Source organism: Eleutherodactylus coqui, chromosome 4, assembly GCF_035609145.1.
Source record: "Eleutherodactylus coqui strain aEleCoq1 chromosome 4, aEleCoq1.hap1, whole genome shotgun sequence".
Classification (NCBI taxonomy): Eukaryota; Metazoa; Chordata; class Amphibia; order Anura; family Eleutherodactylidae; genus Eleutherodactylus; species Eleutherodactylus coqui.
The window spans coordinates 110,192,396-110,214,008 of record NC_089840.1 but is presented as its reverse complement, the minus strand read 5'-3'; the positions used below and the strand labels follow the sequence as shown (position 1 = coordinate 110,214,008).

General features: G+C 42.6%; 1 protein-coding gene across 1 annotated transcript in view; it reads left to right on the top strand.

Annotated features, from left to right (window-relative positions):
• Positions 1–16,045, top strand: part of EFHC2 (EF-hand domain containing 2) — a 63,072-nt gene extending 47,027 nt beyond the window's left edge. Inside the window, exons 12-15 of the mRNA XM_066599983.1 lie at positions 6,153–6,350; positions 7,115–7,207; positions 11,546–11,645; positions 14,986–16,045. Coding sequence (XP_066456080.1) covers positions 6,153–6,350; positions 7,115–7,207; positions 11,546–11,645; positions 14,986–15,081 — 487 coding nt within the window. The 3' untranslated portion in view covers positions 15,082–16,045. The remainder of the gene's footprint in view (positions 1–6,152; positions 6,351–7,114; positions 7,208–11,545; positions 11,646–14,985) is intronic.
• The last annotated feature ends 5,568 nt before the right edge of the window (positions 16,046–21,613 follow it).

The following is a 21,613-nucleotide window of genomic DNA, read 5'->3' as shown; positions in this document are numbered from 1 at the left end:
AACCATGATACAGATGGCAACATCTGCCAATTTAGATGGTTTTTAAGGCTATCACAAATGTGTTCAACTATTTAAAAGTAGTTGCAGTTTTAAAAATCCATATTTAGGAGCACTTGGGGCTCTTATCGTATAAATGACTCCAAATTTTACATAGCAACCATTATATACATTATATAAGCAGAGAAAACTCACTGAAGAATAGTTACACCCTCAGTTAAAACTCACTATTTTCTGCAATTTACGTTTCTCATTGGCTTGACTTTGCCAACAAAACAAATAAGGGAAAGAAATGGAGAGAAAATACCATATGCGTTGTCAGCTGTGGTTATATGATGTCATGCAACAATAGTTTTTGTGTTAAATATGGTATGTGCAGCAAATATTTGGCTAGGTCATGTCTTGTCTTCTGGGTGGTAGGACAGCGCTTTTGAATAGCTCTCACATTCTTCTTCAAGAGACCATTGTACTTGTACAGTTATTCTAAATTCAACTTGGCTCAGATACAAAGACAGCTTCCTCTTTTAAGTAACCAGCTTTCTTTTTCTGTCCTTCCCTGGCACCCTGAGGGCGTTCTGAGACACACATTGTGCACTGCTCAAGTATCAGTGTGAAAAGTTTGCATGTAAGGTGGAATAGAACATCGTGTTCCATGTACATTTGAGTCAGATTCCACACATGTAGTGGCTTTTAAAAAAAATAATTCTGTTAAAAGGCATAATTGGTTGGGTACGATTTGTATTTTTATAGCACTTACACTTGTGTCATACACACTTACACATTGGCCACTCCAATTCAGGTGAGCCTTTTCTGCAAGGTCAATGTGAACCTGAACAAAGCTTTGCATACTACATTTCAATATAAGAAAACAAGCAAAATGGAAAAAATCTTTTGGTTTGTCAGTCATGGAAAGGATGGGGTCAAATAAGCAGTATCTTTTTTTGTACCATAGCTACTGGAACCAGTATACATAGTAAAATAGTATGTTAGGCTGAATGAAAACAATGTCCATTTAGTTCAGCTTGTTTCAACCCCCCTTGTTGGTCCAGAGAAAGGCAGTCAGAATAATCCCTGAATCAACGTTTGAGTTGAGATTGGGGACAAATAAGCACTGACTGCTAAACTGAGCTCAGTCTTGATTTTTTGCTAGGAGAACTCTTGTTATTTTTAGTAGCCTTGCTCTTTAAATTTTAGATAAATGTTGTTGTTAGCAGATTAATCATTCACGACCTTCGGTGACCGTGGGGGCGGCTTCAGACGACCGTATGTCAGCCGGGTTTTCACGCCCGGCCCATATACAGTGTCCCTCTCTGCAGCGGGAGGAGACTGGAAGAATCGGGAGCAGTGCACTAAGCTTCCGCGCCCTCACCGCCCCTCGCCATTATTTGCAATGGGAGGGGCGGGGGCGGAGCTTTAGGGCTTATTCAGGCGACTGTATATCGGGTTTTCACGCCTGGCCAATATATATGGTCGTCTGAATAAGCCCTAAAGATGAACTTCCTCCATGTTTTTCGATTTTACACTTCTTCTCTCAGTTGTTCGATATCCATGTATCAGTTTTGACAGTAGCACACCATTGTGTTTTTTGGCGGTCTGGTCTTCTTTTGCTACCGATTATGACATGCCCTACAAGAGCTGTGTGTATCAGCACATTTAGTCAAGCTGATAAAATCACTTTATACCAATCAGGAAGCCACTGTGAGAACCCAGTATGGAGACATAGACTGATTTGGAATCGGCAAAAGCATCCGACAGGGCTGCATCCTCTCACCCTTATTGTTTATTCTATATGTTGAAGTGTTCATGCGGAAAATGGCCTAGACAAATCGAAAACAAGGGTGAAAATAGGTGGGAGAAACTTCAACAAGCTCTGTTGCGTGGATGACACAACTCGGCTTGCAGTCAAAGGCCTTGATGTAGTTGATAAAGATGTAGATAGTTTTTTTGATAATCCTGCCTACACATCAGGAATTGCTGCTTTAACTACTGATCTCTGTCTTTCCTGTATGATTTTAAGAAGGATCTTTCTTGCATATGAAATGAGAACCATTGTTTGGTTGATGCAATCCTGGGAATCACTTTTTATTAGCAGAAACACAAATTAGGGAGAGCGCCATAACCATGGAGAGGGATAGTAGAAACTGTCTTTTTTTATTAGCAGGGGATGAAGATAGATATTTTCCAATCCTGTGGCCATTGTGTGGATGCCCAGACTGCCTGGCACAGCGCCAAAATGGTTTTCACTGGTACTGGCAGTAATAGCTCTGCCAGTATGTTATCTATGCCTGGCGGTTTATTTTTGGATAGCTGTTTCATTGCCATAATGACTTATGACTCCATAATGGGGGGCTCCAAGTCCACAGGCTCCACCTCACACAATGGTCTAGGAACATGGTGGTAGGCATATAGTTCCTCTGTGTATTGTCTATGCTTGATACTCTGTTGGTCATTCAGTTCCTTCCTATGTTTGCCTTTGATTGTGTCGTTGTGTGCCATGAAAGGCTTTTAAGCCATCTTAACCTTTGAGAATAGACCTCGTATATGGCCTTTCATGGCTTCTGCTTCAAGTTGTTTGCAACGCTCATTCCAGTCCATTTCCTTGTCTTTAATTGCTGCTCACTGAAAATTGGCATTTAGTTGCCGAACCTAGTCTTTGTTGCCGGCATCCTTTGCTGCTCTTCTTTTATCGGCTATTCTGAGGGTTTGCTCGGACAACCAATAGCGTAGTTTTTCCTGCTTCTTATAGGTGAGATGCTTGTTAACTGTTTCCATAACCGTGGACTGTATATCGTGCCATAGTTCCTCTGGATGCTTTTCTGATGTGTCAAGCAGTTCAAATCTGTTTGCTACCTCAATAGTGTGTGATTTTAGAGGTGTCAATTTTTTTCAGTGCATTGCCTTTGTTAATGCTACAGAATTTAAACTTGATCTTATCTGCAAGGAGTACATGATCAGTGCTGCAGTCAGCACCAGGAAAGGTTTTTATTGCAACGACTGAACTTCACCAACAATGATTACACACGGATGTAATCAATCTGATTTCGATGGAGGCCATTAGGAAATGTCCATGTGTACAGTCAGCGTTTGGGTTGTATAAACCATGTGTTTATTATCCTGATCTGATTTTCTTGGCAGAACTGACCAGACGGCTTCATTTCTGTCACCAAATTCAAATCTTCTTGTGATGGTTACTTCTGGCTGACTGTCCACTTTGGAGTTGAAGTTGCCTATAATATAAATGATGTCCTTCTCTGGCACTTCGTTTAGAATTTTGTGGACGTCAGTAGAAAAACCTTCAATGGTTTCCTCATCGACGTCCATCGTTGGGGCATAGACCTGTAAGATTGAGATGTTCACTGGCTTACCACATATCTGAATGGTTATGATACAGTCGCTGATTGTTCTAAAACTTTCCACTGCCTTTAAGGTCTGCTTGTTCGTAATAAATTGATATCTTCGTGTCCGGCATAGTGAAATGTCAAGTCATCGGACTGAAAATATCCATTAACCGTCCAATGCAATTCGCTAATCCCTAGAATATCGATGTCAAGTCTTGTCATTTTCCTTCTCACAATATCCAATTTTGCCCGACTTATGCAATGTTACTAGTATGTAACCTTTCGTACAGCGCAGTCCTTTCCTTTCATCATGAGGTGCATCAGTAGCTGGGCTTCCCAAGGGCTTTCCCCCAGTTGCATCATGAGGAAAACCCCAACTACTTGTACTCAGACCTTGCTCTTGCTCAATAGCATTTAGAGTATCCTTTGATACTGCCATTGGATACCATATCTGAATCATTTGAGAGCTCTTTCATAGGTTTCCAAGGTCAAGATTTTAAAACGGTAAGTTGCTAGGTCTTACTTTAAACCTCCCCATTTATCTGGGCTTGGGAGCGGCATATAGGGATGAGTCCTACATGGCTGAGTTTTCGATGACTATAACCTCATTATTGTTTTACAGACACTATGCATTTTACCTGGTGTTTTTAGAGTATTCTCTTGTAGTTAACATGCAGCTGTCAGCCACATTTTATTACTAAATGGTAACATGAGTCATCCTGTAAATGAATTAGTACTTGTTAGCAGCCATTTATTATGGTATTAGAAGACTTTTTGAGAAGTGTGTATGTGTGTGTTCCTGTGCTGATATCCTCTACTGAAATCAATGATTTATTGGTATGTTTGTGTAATCTCTGACCACATAGACCTCACTTACTTACCACCTTCTTACAAAGATCAATTATTTTGTTATGAGAAAATATGTTAGTGCTTTAGTTACTCAGCTAGATTTGCTTTAAATCCCAAGTGGGCCATTCATTGTACCATGCATGACTATTTCTAGCTTGTGATGGGTAAAATGCCCTTGTGCTACATTTTCTATTCAGAGTTTACTCTAAGCACTCTGCATTCACACATATTTTTTTACTCCCATACCAATTATTGGAAACATCTTTGTAAACAGAAGGCCCAAAATCCCATGTGGAGGACATGCATTTTATCATACAGACAGTTGTAATTTGAACCCCTGATTGTTGTAGTCCATATCATTAGTGATATTTTAGGTTATTAAATCCATTAGAAGTGACTTTCTGATTTCAGATATATGTATAAAAACACATGTCCCTTTTCCTTTTAGATGCTCATTGAAGTCTCTGGTTACTTCTGTAAAGTACATTAGGCGCTACAATAATAATAATAATAATAATAATAATCTTTATTTGTATAGCGCCAACTTATTCCGCAGAGCTTTCAGGCATGGATAAATGCAAAACAATACAACATTGGGTTAGACGCAAATGGGTTGTGGTGGTACAGGAGGTGCAGGGAATAGGAAATTTTATGTACAGATCATTTATATGAGGACATTTTATGTACAGATCATTTATATGAAGGCAAACAGGGTGGGGCACCATAAGGAGGGGCGAGGGACTAGGTCAGGAGATTTGGTATGCTTCCCTGAAGACGTGCGTTTTTAAGGCACGTCTGAAATTTCGTGCATCGGGAATTGTCAGGATGCCTTGGGGTAGAGCGTTCCAGAGGATGGGTGCTGCTCTGGTGAAGTCCTGTAGGCGAGCATTAGAGGTTCGTATTACAGGGGTGTTTAGTCTGAGGGTGTTAGCCGATCGGAGTGAGCGCGCTGGGTGGTATACTGACAGTAGGGAGGGAGGTGATGTATGGTGGCGCAGCGCCATGCAGAGCTTTGTGAGTGAGGTAGAGGAGTTTAAATTTAGTTCTGCAGTGGATGGGCAGCCAATGCAGCGACTGGCATAATGCAGAGGCGTCTGTATAACGACTGGATAGAAAAATGAGTCTAGCTGCTGCATTTAGTATGGATTGGAGCGGAGCGAGTCTAGTGCGGGGGAGGCCAATGAGTAGCAAGTTGCAGTAGTCAAGCCGGGAGTGGATGAGCGCAACCACGAGCGTCTTTAGCGTGTCCGTGGTTAGGAACGGACGTATTTTAGCAATATTTCTGAGGTGCATGTGGCATGTTTGGGCCAGAGATTGGATATGGGGGGCAAAGGAGAGGTCAGAGTCCAGTGTGACCCCAAGGCATCGGGCATGCTGTCTGGGGGTTATGATGGTGCCAGACACTGGAATGGAGATGTTGAGGGGAGGTCGGTTAGAAGGTGGAAAGACAAGGAGGTCAGTTTTAGAGAGGTTTAGTTTGAGAAAAGGGAGGATATAGTGTTAGAGACAGCGGACAGACAGTCGGTGATATTTTGGAGGAATGGTCCAGAGATCTCACGAGAGGAGGTGTATAGTTGGGTGTCATCAGCGTAGAGATGGTATTGGAGGCCAAATCTGTGAATGGTTTGTCCAATTGGGGCAGTATAGATTGAGAAAAGAAGGGGACCAAGGACCGAGCCCTGGGGTACCCCGACAGCGAGAGGAAGTGGAGCAGAGATAGAACCAGCAAAGGAGACACTGAAAGAGCGGTCAGAGAGGTAGGAAGAGAACCAGGAGAGAGCAGTATCCTTTAGACCAATAGAGTGGAGCATAGTGAGAAGGCGATTATGGTCAACAGTGTCAAATGCAGCAGACAGGTCAAGGAGGATTAGTAGGGAGTAATCACCTCTCGACTTTGCAGTACAATCTCCTATATATCATCTCTTGGACATAAATAAATATATAATTGTGATTTCATTTTATTACCAGGAACGTCATGGTGGAAATTTGTGATGGAAACCTCACAGAACATGAGATAATGACTGTCGGACGCCACTACAGTGCACAAGAGAAGTTAGAAGTTGACTTAAGTCTTCTCATGGCTATAGCCCAGGAACAATTAAAGAAAAAGTCATTTGAAAACTTTTCTAAACTCTCTGATGCCTTTGTGTACAATGACCGTGAAAGGTAAAAACAAAATGGATAGCTAAGGATCTATCTATCTTTCTCCGGTTTCACATCTGCATTTGAACCTCTAGACGGAGATTTCGGATGGAGTCGTTCGACCATGGGGATTCCGCTTTCCTGACCTGAATAGCGCAGGAAAGCAGAACCCCGAGCGCAGATAGGAAACCATCCTATCTCATATCTATCTATCTCACATCTATCTATTAATCTAGCTATCTCATATCTATCTATCTATCTATCTCATATCTATCTATCTATCTAATATCTATCTATCTCATATCTATCTATCTATCTATCTATCTATCTATCTCATATCTATCTATCTATCTATCTCATATCTATCTATCTATCTATCTATCTATCTATCTCATATCTATCTATCTCATATCTATCTATCTCATATCTATCTATCTATCTCATATCTATCTATCTAATATCTATCTATCTATCTCATATCAATCTATCTATCTATCTATCTATATCTATCTATCTCATATCTATCTATCTATCTCATATCTATCTATCTATCTATCTCATATCTATCTATCTATCTATCTATCTATCTATCTATCTCATATCTATCTATCTATCTCATATCTATCTATCTCTCTATCTATCTATCTCTTAACATTTAATACTGTATAACTTAACTACTCATGTCAACGACTGCTACATCTGTGTCTACCTACCTGTCTGTCTTCTTTCATTTATTGACAACTTACTCAAGCTGAAATATTAATATATTAAATATTAATGTTTTGTAGGAAAGGATTGCTTCCACTCCAAGAAACTAGAATAATTTGTAAAGCCTTCAAAATACCCCTGGAAGACGACTTTCTTCGTCTTATACTAGAAAAGTAAGCAATTGAAACATAGGCTCCAGACATGGCCAATGTCTAGGGGTAGTCTACAGTATATGTTCTTTCAAAAGCAACTTCATGAAAATATATTGTCGGTAAAGTGAAGTATAATTGTCTAACTACGATGACTACACAGTTGATACATCAGCATATTAATGACAGTGGAGTACATGAAATATAGCAACTTTTTAATACTCTGAGAAACAGATTTCAAGTATAATTCTAGTTTCCAAGAACCTCTGACATGTTATAGAAATGTGCCAGACGTTCTTATTGATAGAGCACCATTTGCTGTAACTTACTAATGGCTAGAACTAAAAGACATGTGTATGACAGTATTTCCTTTCAGCACCTGACAATCTCTCTTGACATCACTCGGGCAAGATGAAGACAAGCTATTAGAATGTATTATAGTCTGCAGGCTGTCTGTTTTCCTCTTCAGTGATGTAAAGAACAGCCCAAATGAGCCAAATGACTTCAGCACCTTCTCGTTCTAACAGTCAGTGGTAGACTCCCACCAATAGGAACCTCTGACTTGGTTCTATAAATTGTCACTATTGGGAATTTGAATTACACATAAAAGATAAATATAGGATTGTTAAATAGAAATTCTTCTTGGTAGACAATTGGAAAGTGTAGGAGGATGCATTTAACCCCTTGAGTGGCACGCCGGGAAATTTTCCGGGACAAGCTCCACTGCCGATAGTGATATAGCCTGGAAGATTTCCGGGCTATGTATTACTATGGGAGCTGCAGAGCACAATGCCACAAGCTGTGACATTGTGCTCTGCCTGCACTGTCCCACAGAGAACAAAGCAAGGGCTTTGAACAACAGAAGCAGAAGATATTGCAGATCTGCTGGCAATCTCCTGCTTCTAAGTCTCCTGCTTTGTTTATAGGTTGCCATAGAGACCATCGGCTTGTCAGAAGCAAGCCGATGATCTCTGTGGCAGGGAGAGCTGGTGCTTGGCTGTCAGAGGACAAGCAGGCACCAGCTCTTACAGCAGAGATCAGAGAAAACCTCCAATCTCTGCTGTGTTAACCCTTTACATACTGCAGTCTATGTGACTGCAGCATGTAAAGGGCTGTCACTGCAGCATGTAAAGAGCTGTCACCATCAGACCCCCGGAAAGTGATCAGGGGGGCCTGATGGGTCCCTGTGGAAGTCCCCTAAAGGGACAAAAATAAAAAAAAAGTAAAAAAAAACAAACATAAAGTAAAAAAATTATTAAAAAAAACACAAAAAAAAAACTTGTCTCCCTTTACTTTGTAAAAAATGTAAAATAAAATCACACATGTGGTATCCCTGCGTCGTAATGACCCAGAGAAGGAAGTTGGTACATTATTTAACCCCTTAATGACATGGCCCCTTTTTTTCTTTTTTCCCCATTTCTTTTTTTCCTCCCTGAAACATAAAAACTGTATAAACTTGGTATCGCCAGAATGGTGCCGACTCAGAGAATAATGATATCATATTCTTTAGGCCTCCTTCCCACGAGCGTGACGGGCTCCGCCGCGTAATATTCCGCAGTGAAGCCCGTCACGGCGCCCCCCAGAGACCCCATACTTACCAGCGGAAGATCGCGTGAAGACGCTTCCCCGCCCCCTGCCGTCGCGTCATGTGACACGCCCACCGCGTCACATGACGCGGCCGGCCGTGTCACGTGACGCGCCGACCGCGTCATATGACGCGCGGCGGTAGGCGGGGAAGCGTTTTTTCACGCTATCTTCCGCTGGTTGCAGCGGGAGATAGCGTGAACGGACGGCTTCCATTGACTGCAATGGAAGCCGTCAGCGCGTACAGCCCGTCCTCACCCGCAGCAAATAGAGCATGCTGCGGGTGAGGACGGGAGAAATCGCGGTGCGTAATTCCGCGGTGGAATTACGCATCGTGAGCATTGTGCTATTAGGTTCAATAGAACCTAATAGCATGGTGCAACGCAGCGGATTTTTGCCGCGGATTTACGCGGCGTAAATCCGTTCGTGGGAAGGAGGCCTTATTCTGCATGTTGAATGCTGTAAAAATGAAATCCAAAAAACAAATGGCAGAATTTCTTTTTTTCCCCCCAATCTCCCTACCAATGTTTTTACAAAAGTTATACAATACATTATATATACCCAAAAATGATGCCATCAAAAAGTACAACTTGTGCCGCAAAAAACAAGCCCTCATATGGCCTGGTCAATGGAAAAATGAAAAAGTTATGGCTCTTGGAAAGCAACTGCAAAATTAGTTGAAATTCAATGATTAGACCATTTAAAAAACCTGCCCTGGTGGGCACGACAGGGGGGTAGGAAACCCGCCACTCAAGGGGTTAATTGTAGGCTGTGTATCTGATCGTCATAGCAACTAGTACAGTCTACTACATGAGCGAGTTGTTATGTGTACATATTCAGAGAGCAATGAAGGTATCTAATTGGGGCAGGAAGACTGTTTTCTTTTTTGTCATTCTCAACCACCGAACATATTGGAAACCCCATTGTTCTGTTTGTGAGTGGGTAGGGCAGTTGCATAAAACATTTGCATTGTCCATGCTGTTCTTTTTGGTTTGCATTTTCTATGTACAGCAAATATAATTCACCCATTTTTTAGCTCTTAATATTTAATATCCATTCATTGTTGACTGCAAGAATAATAATGCAAAAGTCTACACAAAGGGGTGTTTTGGATATTTCTTATTTGCTAGCAGGGTCTGTTGATTCATAAGCTGATCACAAAGTAAGCTCTGCTGGGACCCGCAGCAATGAGCTTTAATCTGTTGGGAAACTTGGTAGTAATTGTTCAATTTCCCTGCAGCGCCACCAGAAGGAAAATAAAGCATTAGATCTCATTCAAGTCAATAGGCTGTCTGTGTAAGGGCTCTATCACATGAGCGTATATCAGCAGCCGTTTTCACGGTCGGCTGATGTATGCTACCATCTGATGCATTGGATTCCAATGCATCAGATGGGTGATTTTCCGCCATGTAAAAGCGTCCGGTCGGCCAAGATAGCACATTTCAGCCGGGTGCTTTTACGCTGGGCAGGACAGATAGTCCTGGAACTATCTTTCTGCCCGGAATATGTCAGCTGCTTCATAGACTCCTATGGGAGCCTATGACAGCTGCCGGAGAAGGGAGGTGGGAAGGAGTTTAGCAGCATGACTACTAAACTCCCACCCCCTTCTCTCCTCCTCTCCGCCCCTTGCCACCTGTTTGCAATGGTATGGTGTGGGAATTAGTTGCTATGCTCCTGCCCCATCCCGCCTCCTCCCATTGCTGGCTGCTGACAAGGGACGGAGAAGGAAGGGGGAGAAAAGAGGGAGGGCAATTTAGCAGAACTAAACTGTCTTCCCCTGCCCGACGGCAATACGGGCTCGGCGTATATGTGCCTGGCCCAGGCTGTCTGAACGGGCGTAGAAACAACAGATTTTTGCGCCCGTTCATCCGTTTTCACGGCACTGGCAGGCGAACGTGAAAACACCTACGCCTGTGTTAAAGAGCCGGCTTCATACGGGCGTATTTGTGTGTGTATTTGCGAGTACAATACCTAGAGAGTAGAGCCCATTGATTTCAATAGGTTCGTCCACATTTCCGTACTTTGCACACACATTTTGTTCACACACACACACAAAAAATAATAGAACATGTTCTATTTTGCCAGATTTGCGCACCGAAGGTCCCCATAGAAGTCAATGGGGGTTGCGCAAATACTTGCAATACGCAAGGAGATGCATGAAACGCTGCGTAATTGCATGCAAAAAAGAACATACAGTCTTTGTAACTTCCCTCCCCTCTAGCCAATGAATGAGGATTGTAAACAGAGGACTCCTCTATTAACTCACTTATAGGGTATATAAAAAATGAGAACCCTATTTTAAGAAACGTCATTGTAAGATTCACACCCCAACATGTTCCATAGGCTTCAGCTGAAAAGGTCTTAGTAGCCAAATGACGCTTTTGTTATAGAAAAGCATGAAATCTTACACAACGTGGGTCAGCAGGATCCAGACAAGAAGCGATGAAAGAAGGAAAACAGTGCAAAGGCACTCCGGCCTCCCAACAGTGTAACAAACTAACCATGTCAACAAATGTAACAAAATATGTGTAGTAAGCAACAACTGCACGGTGGTCACATGTGTTTCTAGTTTGGGAAGCTTTTTTGAGATTGGTACTAAATCGGAGAGCAAAAAAAAAAATTATGAAACTGTAAGCCTGACCTCTGTGATATTCATTGGTCTCAATGCTGGATAGGAGCCAATGTCCGCAGTCAAACATTTAATTACTTACACGAGCCTCTAGTTGTCTCAATTGAATCTTACATGTTAATGTAACATCTCTTGTTTACTCTTTTCAGACATAAAGAAACGGGTGGTCAAGTTAATTATGTGAAACTGGTGTCTGGTCTTAATTGGAGAGAAAATCCCAATCCAGCAAGACAAACCACACCAATTAAGGTAGACTGTTCTGTAAATGTGGGCTTTATAGCAGTTGTTTCAGCATGGTTTCTCTTAATAATGTGTATGGTAATATATGACCAGCTATAACACTAAAATAAGGTGAAGGGTAAATGGAAAAAAAATTACCATGATTACAATAGCACCTGTAATTAGGCAGGAAGGGAACAGTCAGTTCTTGACATTCATGTGATGGATGCACTAAAATTGGTTAAGCGTAGGCCTCATTCAAACAAGCAGTTTTAAGTGGCCATTTAACCACAATAAAACATCATCCAAAAACCGTGACCATGTGAAGCATTGGATTCCAATGCATTCATTCACATGGGCGATTTTTGGGCGTGTGAAAAATCTCACCGTCAAAACATGAAATCGACAGCTCTTTTTGGTTGCCAATTTTTCATGCTGTGTCAAAAGATAGGTCTTGACCTATCCTGTGATGAAAAACGCTGGAAGCTTCTATAGACTCCTATGGGAACTGAAAAAAAGGGGGGGAGGGAGTTTACCTGCATCCGGTGCTCAGAAAAGAAGACAGCGGGCTCCATTTAAGCATTAGAAGTCATTCCGAGGATTTCTGATGACCAACGGAATTCTGCGCTGCAGAGTATTTTTCACGAGATACGGCCATATGAATGGTCGAGAAAATGCTAATTAATCTCGGTACTTGATCACAGCTATTCTTCATTGATGTGGTCGGGGTAAAAGCGCATCCGCCGAGTGAATGAGGCCTTAAGGATATGAATGACTTTGACAAGGGCCAAATTATAATAGCTGAACAAATGGGTTAAAGCATCTCTAAAATTGAAGGTCTTGTAGGTTGATTCTGATATGCAGTGGTTAATACTTAGCAAAAGTGGACCAACTGAAGAACAGGGTTATGGTTGCCCAAAGCTCACTAATGCACATGGGAAGCAAAGGCTAGCTCAAGCAATTTTATCACAAATGCTGGAAATTTCTTCAGGCACTCCAGCATTTGCATCGATGATTACAAATCCTGCATATTTTGCAAATTGTATACAGGAACTTTTATCTATGCAGTTGAGCCAAGGCCAACATGACATATAGGCTCAACTCACCTCCAAGCTATATATAATCGAAATAAAAGGGTCCAAAATCTGTCCAAAATCCGGGCAGCTAGGCGGAAAGCGGACGGACTGCATTATAGTCTATGGGGTCCGCCCAGGGCTGTTCGGTTTCGTCCAGAGACTGAGACGTTCAGCCGGAAGGATTCCCATTTCCTGCTCCCCGAACAGAGCAGGAAAGCAGAACCCTGAGCGCAGATGTATAACCACTAGAGCGAGCACGCTGGGTTACGGCAGATACTCGAGCGAGCATCGCTGTTCTCGAGTATCTGCATACTCGTCTGAACAAATGCGGGGGGTGGCAGGGCGAGTGAGAGATCTCTCCCCTGCCGCTTCCCCCCCCCCGCATTTGCTCAGACGAGTATGCAGATACTCGAGAACAGCGATGCTCGCTCGAGTATCTGCCTTAACCCAGCGTGCTCGCTCATCTCTAATAACCACCCTAACAGATGTGTGGAAGGAGCCTCAAAGTCCCTTACAATTCCCTGTGAGAGTGGCAATGCCAATTTACTGAAGTTGATCATACAAGAGCCATCATTGGAGTGATAGAAATATACAGTCCAAGAGTAGCAAGGAATGAATGTAACTCGTTCTCTTCTATTCTTGGGATACAATCGTGACAATTGATAGCGGAGGTTTTAGGATTCTCTAAGCTATATTTGGCCCAAACATGGGATCAAGTATGAAACTGAATTTCAGTCGTATAAAATCATAGAGCGCAAATACATTTTGCTGTGACTTAAAATACATGTCCACATTCTCTTTTTTATGTTCATAGCTCGCAGATAGATCATGTCTTTATTAATGATATCATTCATCTAGAAAATGTTAACTGCTAGCCCTTTCCTCCTCAGTGTGGGTCCCTAAGATCATAAATATCTACTTAAAGAGTCATTGAATGGATATATAGTAATATCTAAAAGCGATAGAGAGATATATAGAGCAGCCTTGGTCTGGGAGGGCAGTTGGTAGAGGTCCTGGGTACATGCCCCTTGTACCCTTGCTATAATGTAGTCCTGAGGGTAGTCTGCAATTACATAGTGTTTCTCACATCTCCTAGCATACTGCATGCACATTTGCACATCCCCATTGACTTCTATGGGGAGCTTTGGTGCGCAAATGTGCAGGAAAATAGAGCACACTGCTGTTTTAAGCGCAACGAAAATGCGCAGGAAAATGCTTACATGTGAACAAACGCATTGAAATCAATGGATTCTATTCAATGCGTATTCTGTAGGTGCAAATAAATCCGTGAGAAGATCATAAAACTGAGCTAATGTACATCTATATATCTCTTCACGTGATCGTCTTTTTCACGTCTTTTTTTAAAAACGCAACATTGCCTATATTTTTCCGTTTCTGCCTCCGTATTGCTATAATTTCGGGTCAGTAGAAAATAATAGCAATATGTAAGTAAACATTAGTGACATGCGGTTGTAATATCATCTGTAATATGATCTGTAGCCGGCGTGTAATCTGTCTAATCCCATGAATGAAGAATAGCTGCGATCAAGTCCCGATCTTAATTGGCGTTTTCTCATCCATTCACATAGGCGGCTGCAGCGTATCGACGAAGAAATACGCTGCAGCATAGAAATCCCTTGGTTGGCAGAAATAGGAGTCTATGGGAGCTTCTGGCGTATCTCGGCTAAAGATAGGGCAAGACCTATCTTTTGACACTGCGTATAAAATTGGCCACTGTTTTATGTCTTCTAGAAATCGCTTATTTGAATGAATACATTGGAAACCAATACTTGAGATGGTTTGCAATGGGAGTAGGTGGGGGAGCTAAGTTCCCGCCCCCCCCGCCCCTTGTCCATAGCCAGCAATTGGTGTGGGCAGGACAGAGCATAGCTTACCTCCGCTCCACCCCTCCCATTGCAAACTGCTCGGAGGGGAGGAGAGAGACAGAGAGTCGATGAGTGGGAGGGAAGGGGGGCACTGCTTAGATGGAAGTGTATATTGGCCGGCCGTGAAAGTGACGGATGACACACGCTCATGTAAATAAGCCCTAAGGCTTTAAAGTTTACCAGTTATGCCACATAAAATCAGGCAGTTTTTATAAATTATGGAGACCTTTTTTTTTTGGAGTTTACCAAGATAGGAAGGAGAGAAGATGATGAAGAGAAAGGAAGTTACCCATCTGGAGACGTCTCCCACACGTTTACACATTCCATTTCTGCTTGCGATTAAATGTTTTAATGATGTCATTATTTCTGCCAACTCATTTACGTATTTTATTATCATTTTCTTTTCAGTTTGATGCAGATTGGAGCGGACAGATGACATCAAACGCAGTGAAGACTGTGAACTACCTTCTTCTCCTTGAGGATTTGTTTGGAGTACAAGAATAAGACGTCTCTGATTCGTAATATATACATTTCTGTAGTTCCAATGTGCTCCGTAGGATACAAGAAAGAAACCTGCTGATTCCAACACAGGGAATAAAATGCTGCATGCAATAACCAGGGTTCTCCGCATTCTCATTACGTCTATGATGGATACAATCCGAGATCTTGACCTTTCGTTTGCCTCTATCCATGTCCATTAATAAGAAAATGCACTAATGTTGTTTTGCATATTTTCAAAACATTTTAGATCTAATTGGATTCTCTTGACAACCCCAGGGCAAATTTCCCATTTGTAGTCTGTGCATGGATCCAAGACATAACAAACTTTACTGTGTAGATCGCGCACAAGACGTTTTTCTTGTTTTTCCTATTTTTCTAAAACCATCCAAATGTTTTATTAACACCATCGCTTTAGACTTTTGTTTTCATACCAGCCAGCGTTCTTTGGGGGGGGGGGGGGTAATATTTGACACACTGGTATTATGTGTAGGACAGTGCGTGAAGATTCTTTATCATCGCTTTCTCTATTAATAACAGCCTGAATATATTGTAATTTTATTCGTGCTTTTGTCTGACTTTTCACCAGTATACGCGCAATTGTGCGCCACTTAGTGCAATGCATTTGTGCTATGTGGGTAAATACGTTTGTCACAACGGAGCGTATTTTCACATGAACTAGGTTTTGAAATTGCCCTAGACAGGCTGATACGCGCGTGTCAGCAAATATTGTTGCGCTTGAAATGCCAGTTGACATGCGCATGTCTTACTCCCTTTCTGTGGAGAGGAATGGCAATTCAACCCCAAATTTGGGCCAGCTGTCTTTTTTCCTGCACAGAGTAACTCCCTCCCACATCTTTTTTTTTAACGCTTTCTATGTAACACGGACAAATATAGGGCAAGTCCTATCTTTTCTCACACATTTTACATGCAAGAAACACGCTCGTGAAAATAAAACCATTTAAATCAATGGCTTCACTTCGTCATGTTTTACGGGTGTAGATTTCCTCCGTTAACACATTTGTCTGAATTAAAGGGGTTGTCCCGCGCCGAAACGGGTTTTTTTTTTTTTCAACCCCCCCCCCCGGTCGGCGCGAGACAACCCCGATGCAGGGAGGTAAAGGAAGTTTACCGGAGCGCTTACCTTAATCCCCGCGCTCCGGTGACTTCAATACTTACCGCTGAAGATGGCCGCCGGGATCCTCTGTCTTCGTGGACCGCAGCTCTTCTGTGCGGTCCATTGCCGATTCCAGCCTCCTGATTGGCTGGAATCGGCACGTGACGGGGCGGAGCTACACGGAGCCTGCATTCTGCACGAGCGGCTCCATAGAAGATTGCAGAAGACCCGGACTGCGCAAGCGCGGCTAATTTGGCCATCGGAGGGCGAAAATTAGTCGGCACCATGGAGACGAGGACGCCAGCAACGGAGCAGGTAAGTAAAAAACTTTTTATAACTTCTGTATGGCTCATAATTAATGCACAATGTATATTACAAAGTGCATTATTATGGCCATACAGAAGTGTATAGACCCACTTGCTGCCGCGGGACAACCCCTTTAAGGATGTTTGCAAGTGTGTCACTTATGTTACCCATCTTTTTCTGCCCACAGGGCATTTTCATTTGCATGCGGCAGACAAACGCACTGACTGAAATGGCTAATTAGTTCTAGTAGAATAACGCAATTCCTTGTGCATTGCACGCATATTTGCACCCCCCTCCCTCATTGACTTCTATGAGGACCTTTGTTGCACAAATATGCAGAAAAATAGAACATGTTCTATTATTTTTGCGTGACCAAAATGCGCACGCAAAATGTGAGAATGTGAATGATCCTATTAAACTCCTTTGTGTTCTATTCTCTACATATTGTGCATTTTGTGCTTGAAAATACGTGCCTGTGAAGCCAGCCTAAGGGTGCGTTCACACGAGCGTAGGCGTATTTCCGTTCGCACGAGCGCAACGTATAATCGCCGGAGAGAACGTTTTTCGACGATCACGACCAGAGCTAGAAAGCGTATTTTCGTTTGTTCCTACTTTGCAAACTATCTTTTCGGCCATCGAATATGCGTTGGCGCGTATTTCGGCCGCATATGTTGTTTTTTTTTCAGGTTGCCGTTTTTACGCGTCGTAAAATCGCCCATGTGAACGAATACATTCAAAACCATTGCCTCAGATGGTCACGTATATACGTTTGGTCGCAAAAACGCGCCGTTTATGCGCTCGTGTGAACGCACCCTAAAGCTGTATTCACACGAGCATATATCGGCCGCATTTTCACGCCCAGCCGATATATGCTGTCCCTCTGATGCATTGGTTTACATTGCATTAGTGCACATAGGCGTATTTCCACGGCATAAAAGCCCCCGGCCGGCCAAAGTGCATTTTGATTGGGTACTCTTATGCCGGCGGCAGCTGCACAGACTCTTATGGGAGCCTGTGACAGCTGCCGGAGAAGGGACTGCTAAACTCTCACCATCTTCCCTTCCTCCTTTCCATCGCTTGACGACTGTTTGCAATGGGAGGGCTGGAGATGGGGCGGAGCTAGTTGCTAGTTCGGTGGGCGAAGGTAAAAACGCAGATACCCATGTGAATAAGCATTAATTCCGGATTCACATGACCATATTTGCGTCTGTATTTGAAAAATTGATTTCAGTGGCTTTGTTCACAAGCACGTATTTTTGCATGCAATTCCATTTTGAAAAAAAATATGCAGCATATAGAACGTATGAAACTAATTAGGCCAATTAGCCATTTCAGTGTATGGGATCGTGGCTGCAGGTTTTTTGCACATACAAATACGCATGATTTACACGTGCGAAAACGACAGGAAAAAACGCAGTTATGTGTGCAAATACACAACACCCTACCGCCAAAACGTGGCACAAATATGCATACCCGCATGTGAAGCTGGCCTAAGGCTAGTTTCAGACAGGTATATTGTTCATTTTCTACTGGACAAATACTGATCTGTATTTGCCCACTAGAAAATACTGTAGTACGAAGGACGGATTCACACAACCGAAAATCTCACGCAAGACTTGTGCATTGCGAGACAAACACAGGAACCTTATTTTTTTTGAATGGGGTCTCGTATGAGCAATGTCTTCCTGCATCGCACCGCAACATGTCCTACCTTTGATCGTACCCTCGCATCGCACATTGTCTTCAACAGGGCCGGCCAGCAAGGGATTTTGGGGCTGCGCTGTCAGTGTTCTGCAAGACGCCACAACCAGCCGTGTAAACTTGCAGAGAATAGCCTAAGGCCTCTTTCTCATGGGCGTCGGTTTAACGCTCCGATAGCCATGGTAAAACAGCCTGGCTACTGTAGCGTTAAATCACGTGAACGAAGAGTAGCCGCGACCAAATCACAGCAAGTCTCCACAAGTTTACACGGCTGGCTGCAGTGTCTTGCAGTGCACTGACGCCACAGCCCCGAAATCCCCCGACCGCCAGGACAATGAAGGGAATTCCCCTGGGGACCCTCTTCATCCCCGCGGGGATTCTCTTCATTCCTCTAGCTCTCCCTGCTGCTAACCCCCATCACTCTCCCTTTTTCTGCTGGCGGGCAGAGAATTTAGCAACGGGGGTAAACTGTCATTGTTTAGCAGCGCTCTGTGCTGCTAAACTCTTTCCCCCAACGTTTGCTGGCTGGCTCCATAGACTCCTGTAGGAGCGTTGTGCCATCAAAAGATAGGACTTGCCCTATTTTTTGACAGAGAGAAATCTTGGCGTCCAAAAATCGTGCCTATTGCGCTTTCTCTTGATGCGCAATTTTTTTTTAGCACGTCAAAAAATCGTTCTTCTGGAAGAACCCAGATGCGATTTTTTTGACGTGCGTACTCAGCATCAAAATGTGTGAATGAGACCTAAGGGGGCTTCTTGTGGAATCCCCATTATTCAGAGGCAAGTACAGGTATATGACTCATTTTGTTTTCCTGCAGGGCAACTAGCAGTTTAAAAAGTCTCTTTTTAGTTGTGGGGTATATATCTAAGGGGTAGTTACTTAACCCCTTAAGGACCAGGTTGTTTTGTACCTTAAGGACCAGACACTTTTTAGGGATTTTACCCATGTGGCGGTTTAACTGCTCTATTTTTTTTCCTTTAGCTACCAAAATTATTTTTGCTGCGTTTTTTTTTTCCGTGACATATAGGACTATTTTTTTAATATCTTTTTCACTGACTTTTTTTCCGTTTTTTAGTTTTATTGGGGGTAAAATGCTAAAAAAAATGATTTTTTTAACATTTATAGTTTTTAAAAAAATTATTTTTATATTTACACTAAAATAAAGTATGGAAATGGGTTCCTCTATTTATTTCGGACGTTTTGATATATAGTATGTATGGTTTTGGTTTATAGGGCGCATACGGCGACAGTTTTTGTTGGCGTCTGCTTTGTGTTATTCTCTTTTTTATGTATATATTGTTGTTTTATTCTGTTGTTTTGTTTTACTGATGTATGTAATTGTGTTTTTTACTATCTATGTCCCCCATGACGTCATATAAGACCTCTGGGGGACACTCACTTTTTTTTTTTTTTACTTTATTTGATACTTTCCCACTGTAGCTGGGGCGTCCATAGGATCCCCAGTTGCAGGGGATAGCAACCCCTGTGGTGACATTAGTCACCTGCAGAGCTGCCAGGGTCTAGTCTGACCCCCCAGCTCTGCAGTAGCAGGGAATCCCGGGAGGTCACATGACCCCCCGAGGCTCCCGTAGTGAAAGAACTTCTTACTTTCACTTTGCCCCGACAGTGTTCATTGAGCACTGTATATCGGGGAAGTAGAAGGCAGGAAGGGTTAAAAACCCCTCCTGCCTTCTGCTCCAGGTTATCAGCTGTCACTAACAGCTGATAACCCGTACCTGTCTCTGATTGATTGCAGAGCAGGAGGCTTAGAGCACCGCCGTATTTTTACGATTGGTGGTCCTTTAAGCCCAGCACCAGCCGCCGTATATATACAGTGGCTGGTCGTAAATGGGTTAAAGGGGTTGTCTCATGAAATCAAGTGGGGTTATATACTTCTGTATGGCCATATTAATGCACTTTGTAATATACATCGTGCATTAATTATGAGCCATACAGAAGTTATTCACTTACCTGTTCCGTTGCTAGCGTCCCCGTCGCCATGGATCCGTCTAAAATCGCCGTCTTCTGGCGATTTTAGATGCGCTTGCGCTGTGCGGTCTTCTGTGCGGTGAATGGGGCCGCTCGTGCCGGAGAGCTGGTCCTCGTAGCTCCGCCCTGTCACGTGTGCCGATTCCAGCCAATCAGGAGGCTGGAATCGGCAATGGACCGCACAGAGCCCACGGTGCACCATGGGAGAAGACCCGCGGTGCATCGTGGGTGAAGATCCCGGCGGCCATCTTAGTAAGGTGAGGAAGAAGTCGCCGCAGCACGGGGATTCGGGTAAGTACTAAACTTTTTTTTTTTTTAACACATGCATTGGGTTTGTCTCGCGCCGAACGGGGGGCCTATTGAAAAAAAAAAAAACCCGTTTCGGCGTGAGACAACCCCTTTAATTTCTTTCTATTGTACTGAATACCCAAGGCAGGATGTCCTAGTTGCCCTTTTTTGTTCTGCTGACTGCCCTAAGGGATTCAAGCAACCATTGCATGAATGATATCTCCAGACAGATAGGAACTCTGTTTGTTATACGCAAGGTGTTATTGGTAATCTATGTAGTTGTGTCTTGATTATTCTGATGTTCTATTTTAGTCAAATGTCAGTATTTTCCATAAAATATACTTACATTCTACTTTCTAATCAGACCAGCCGCAGATTTCAAATTCATGCGCGGAATGGGAGAGGTCACTTTTGGTTACTCCATAAATAGTAACAAAACCCAGTGTATGGAAAATTAGGAGGTGTTGGGGAAACATAACGAGGCTTAGATAAGATCAGGGCTATATACATACTGGACAAATAAGCAATAATAGGCAGGGGAAACATGAAGTAACCTTTATAATTTTCCCAATGTTGCTGATTTGGCATGACTTCAGAGCTACCACACTGTTATAAAACAGAACCTTTATTTTACAGATGGGTTTCATCAACTGGAGACAAATTTTATACAATCTCCCTGTGTTTCTCTGTTTTGAAGAAAGTACAAAATAAATCCTTGAACCAAGAACATGCAAATTAACTCTGGCCTCGCGGAGTCATTTCTAAGTATTTCACATAGATAAAAAATATTATTTTTTCTACTTAATATCAGAAAAAAATAGTAATTCTCTATTATGGCATCACACAGAGTTTCTACAGCTCTATAATGCTGAATTGTAAGGATACTGTATGCTACTATCCAGGCTCCAAGAATATGATACGGACCCATAAGGACTCCATGTTGTCGCTATACAACCTCTATGTGCAAGGACTCTCATGCCAATTACTGAAAAAGACTTCTGATTATTAATAGAAGTATGGCTTCTCTGCCTCAAAATATTACCCCAACAGAAGGGTTTATACAATCCATAATAAATGTCCTATGTACTTTGATACAATAAACCTCCAATAAAGTCTGAAACACAGGACCAGATCAT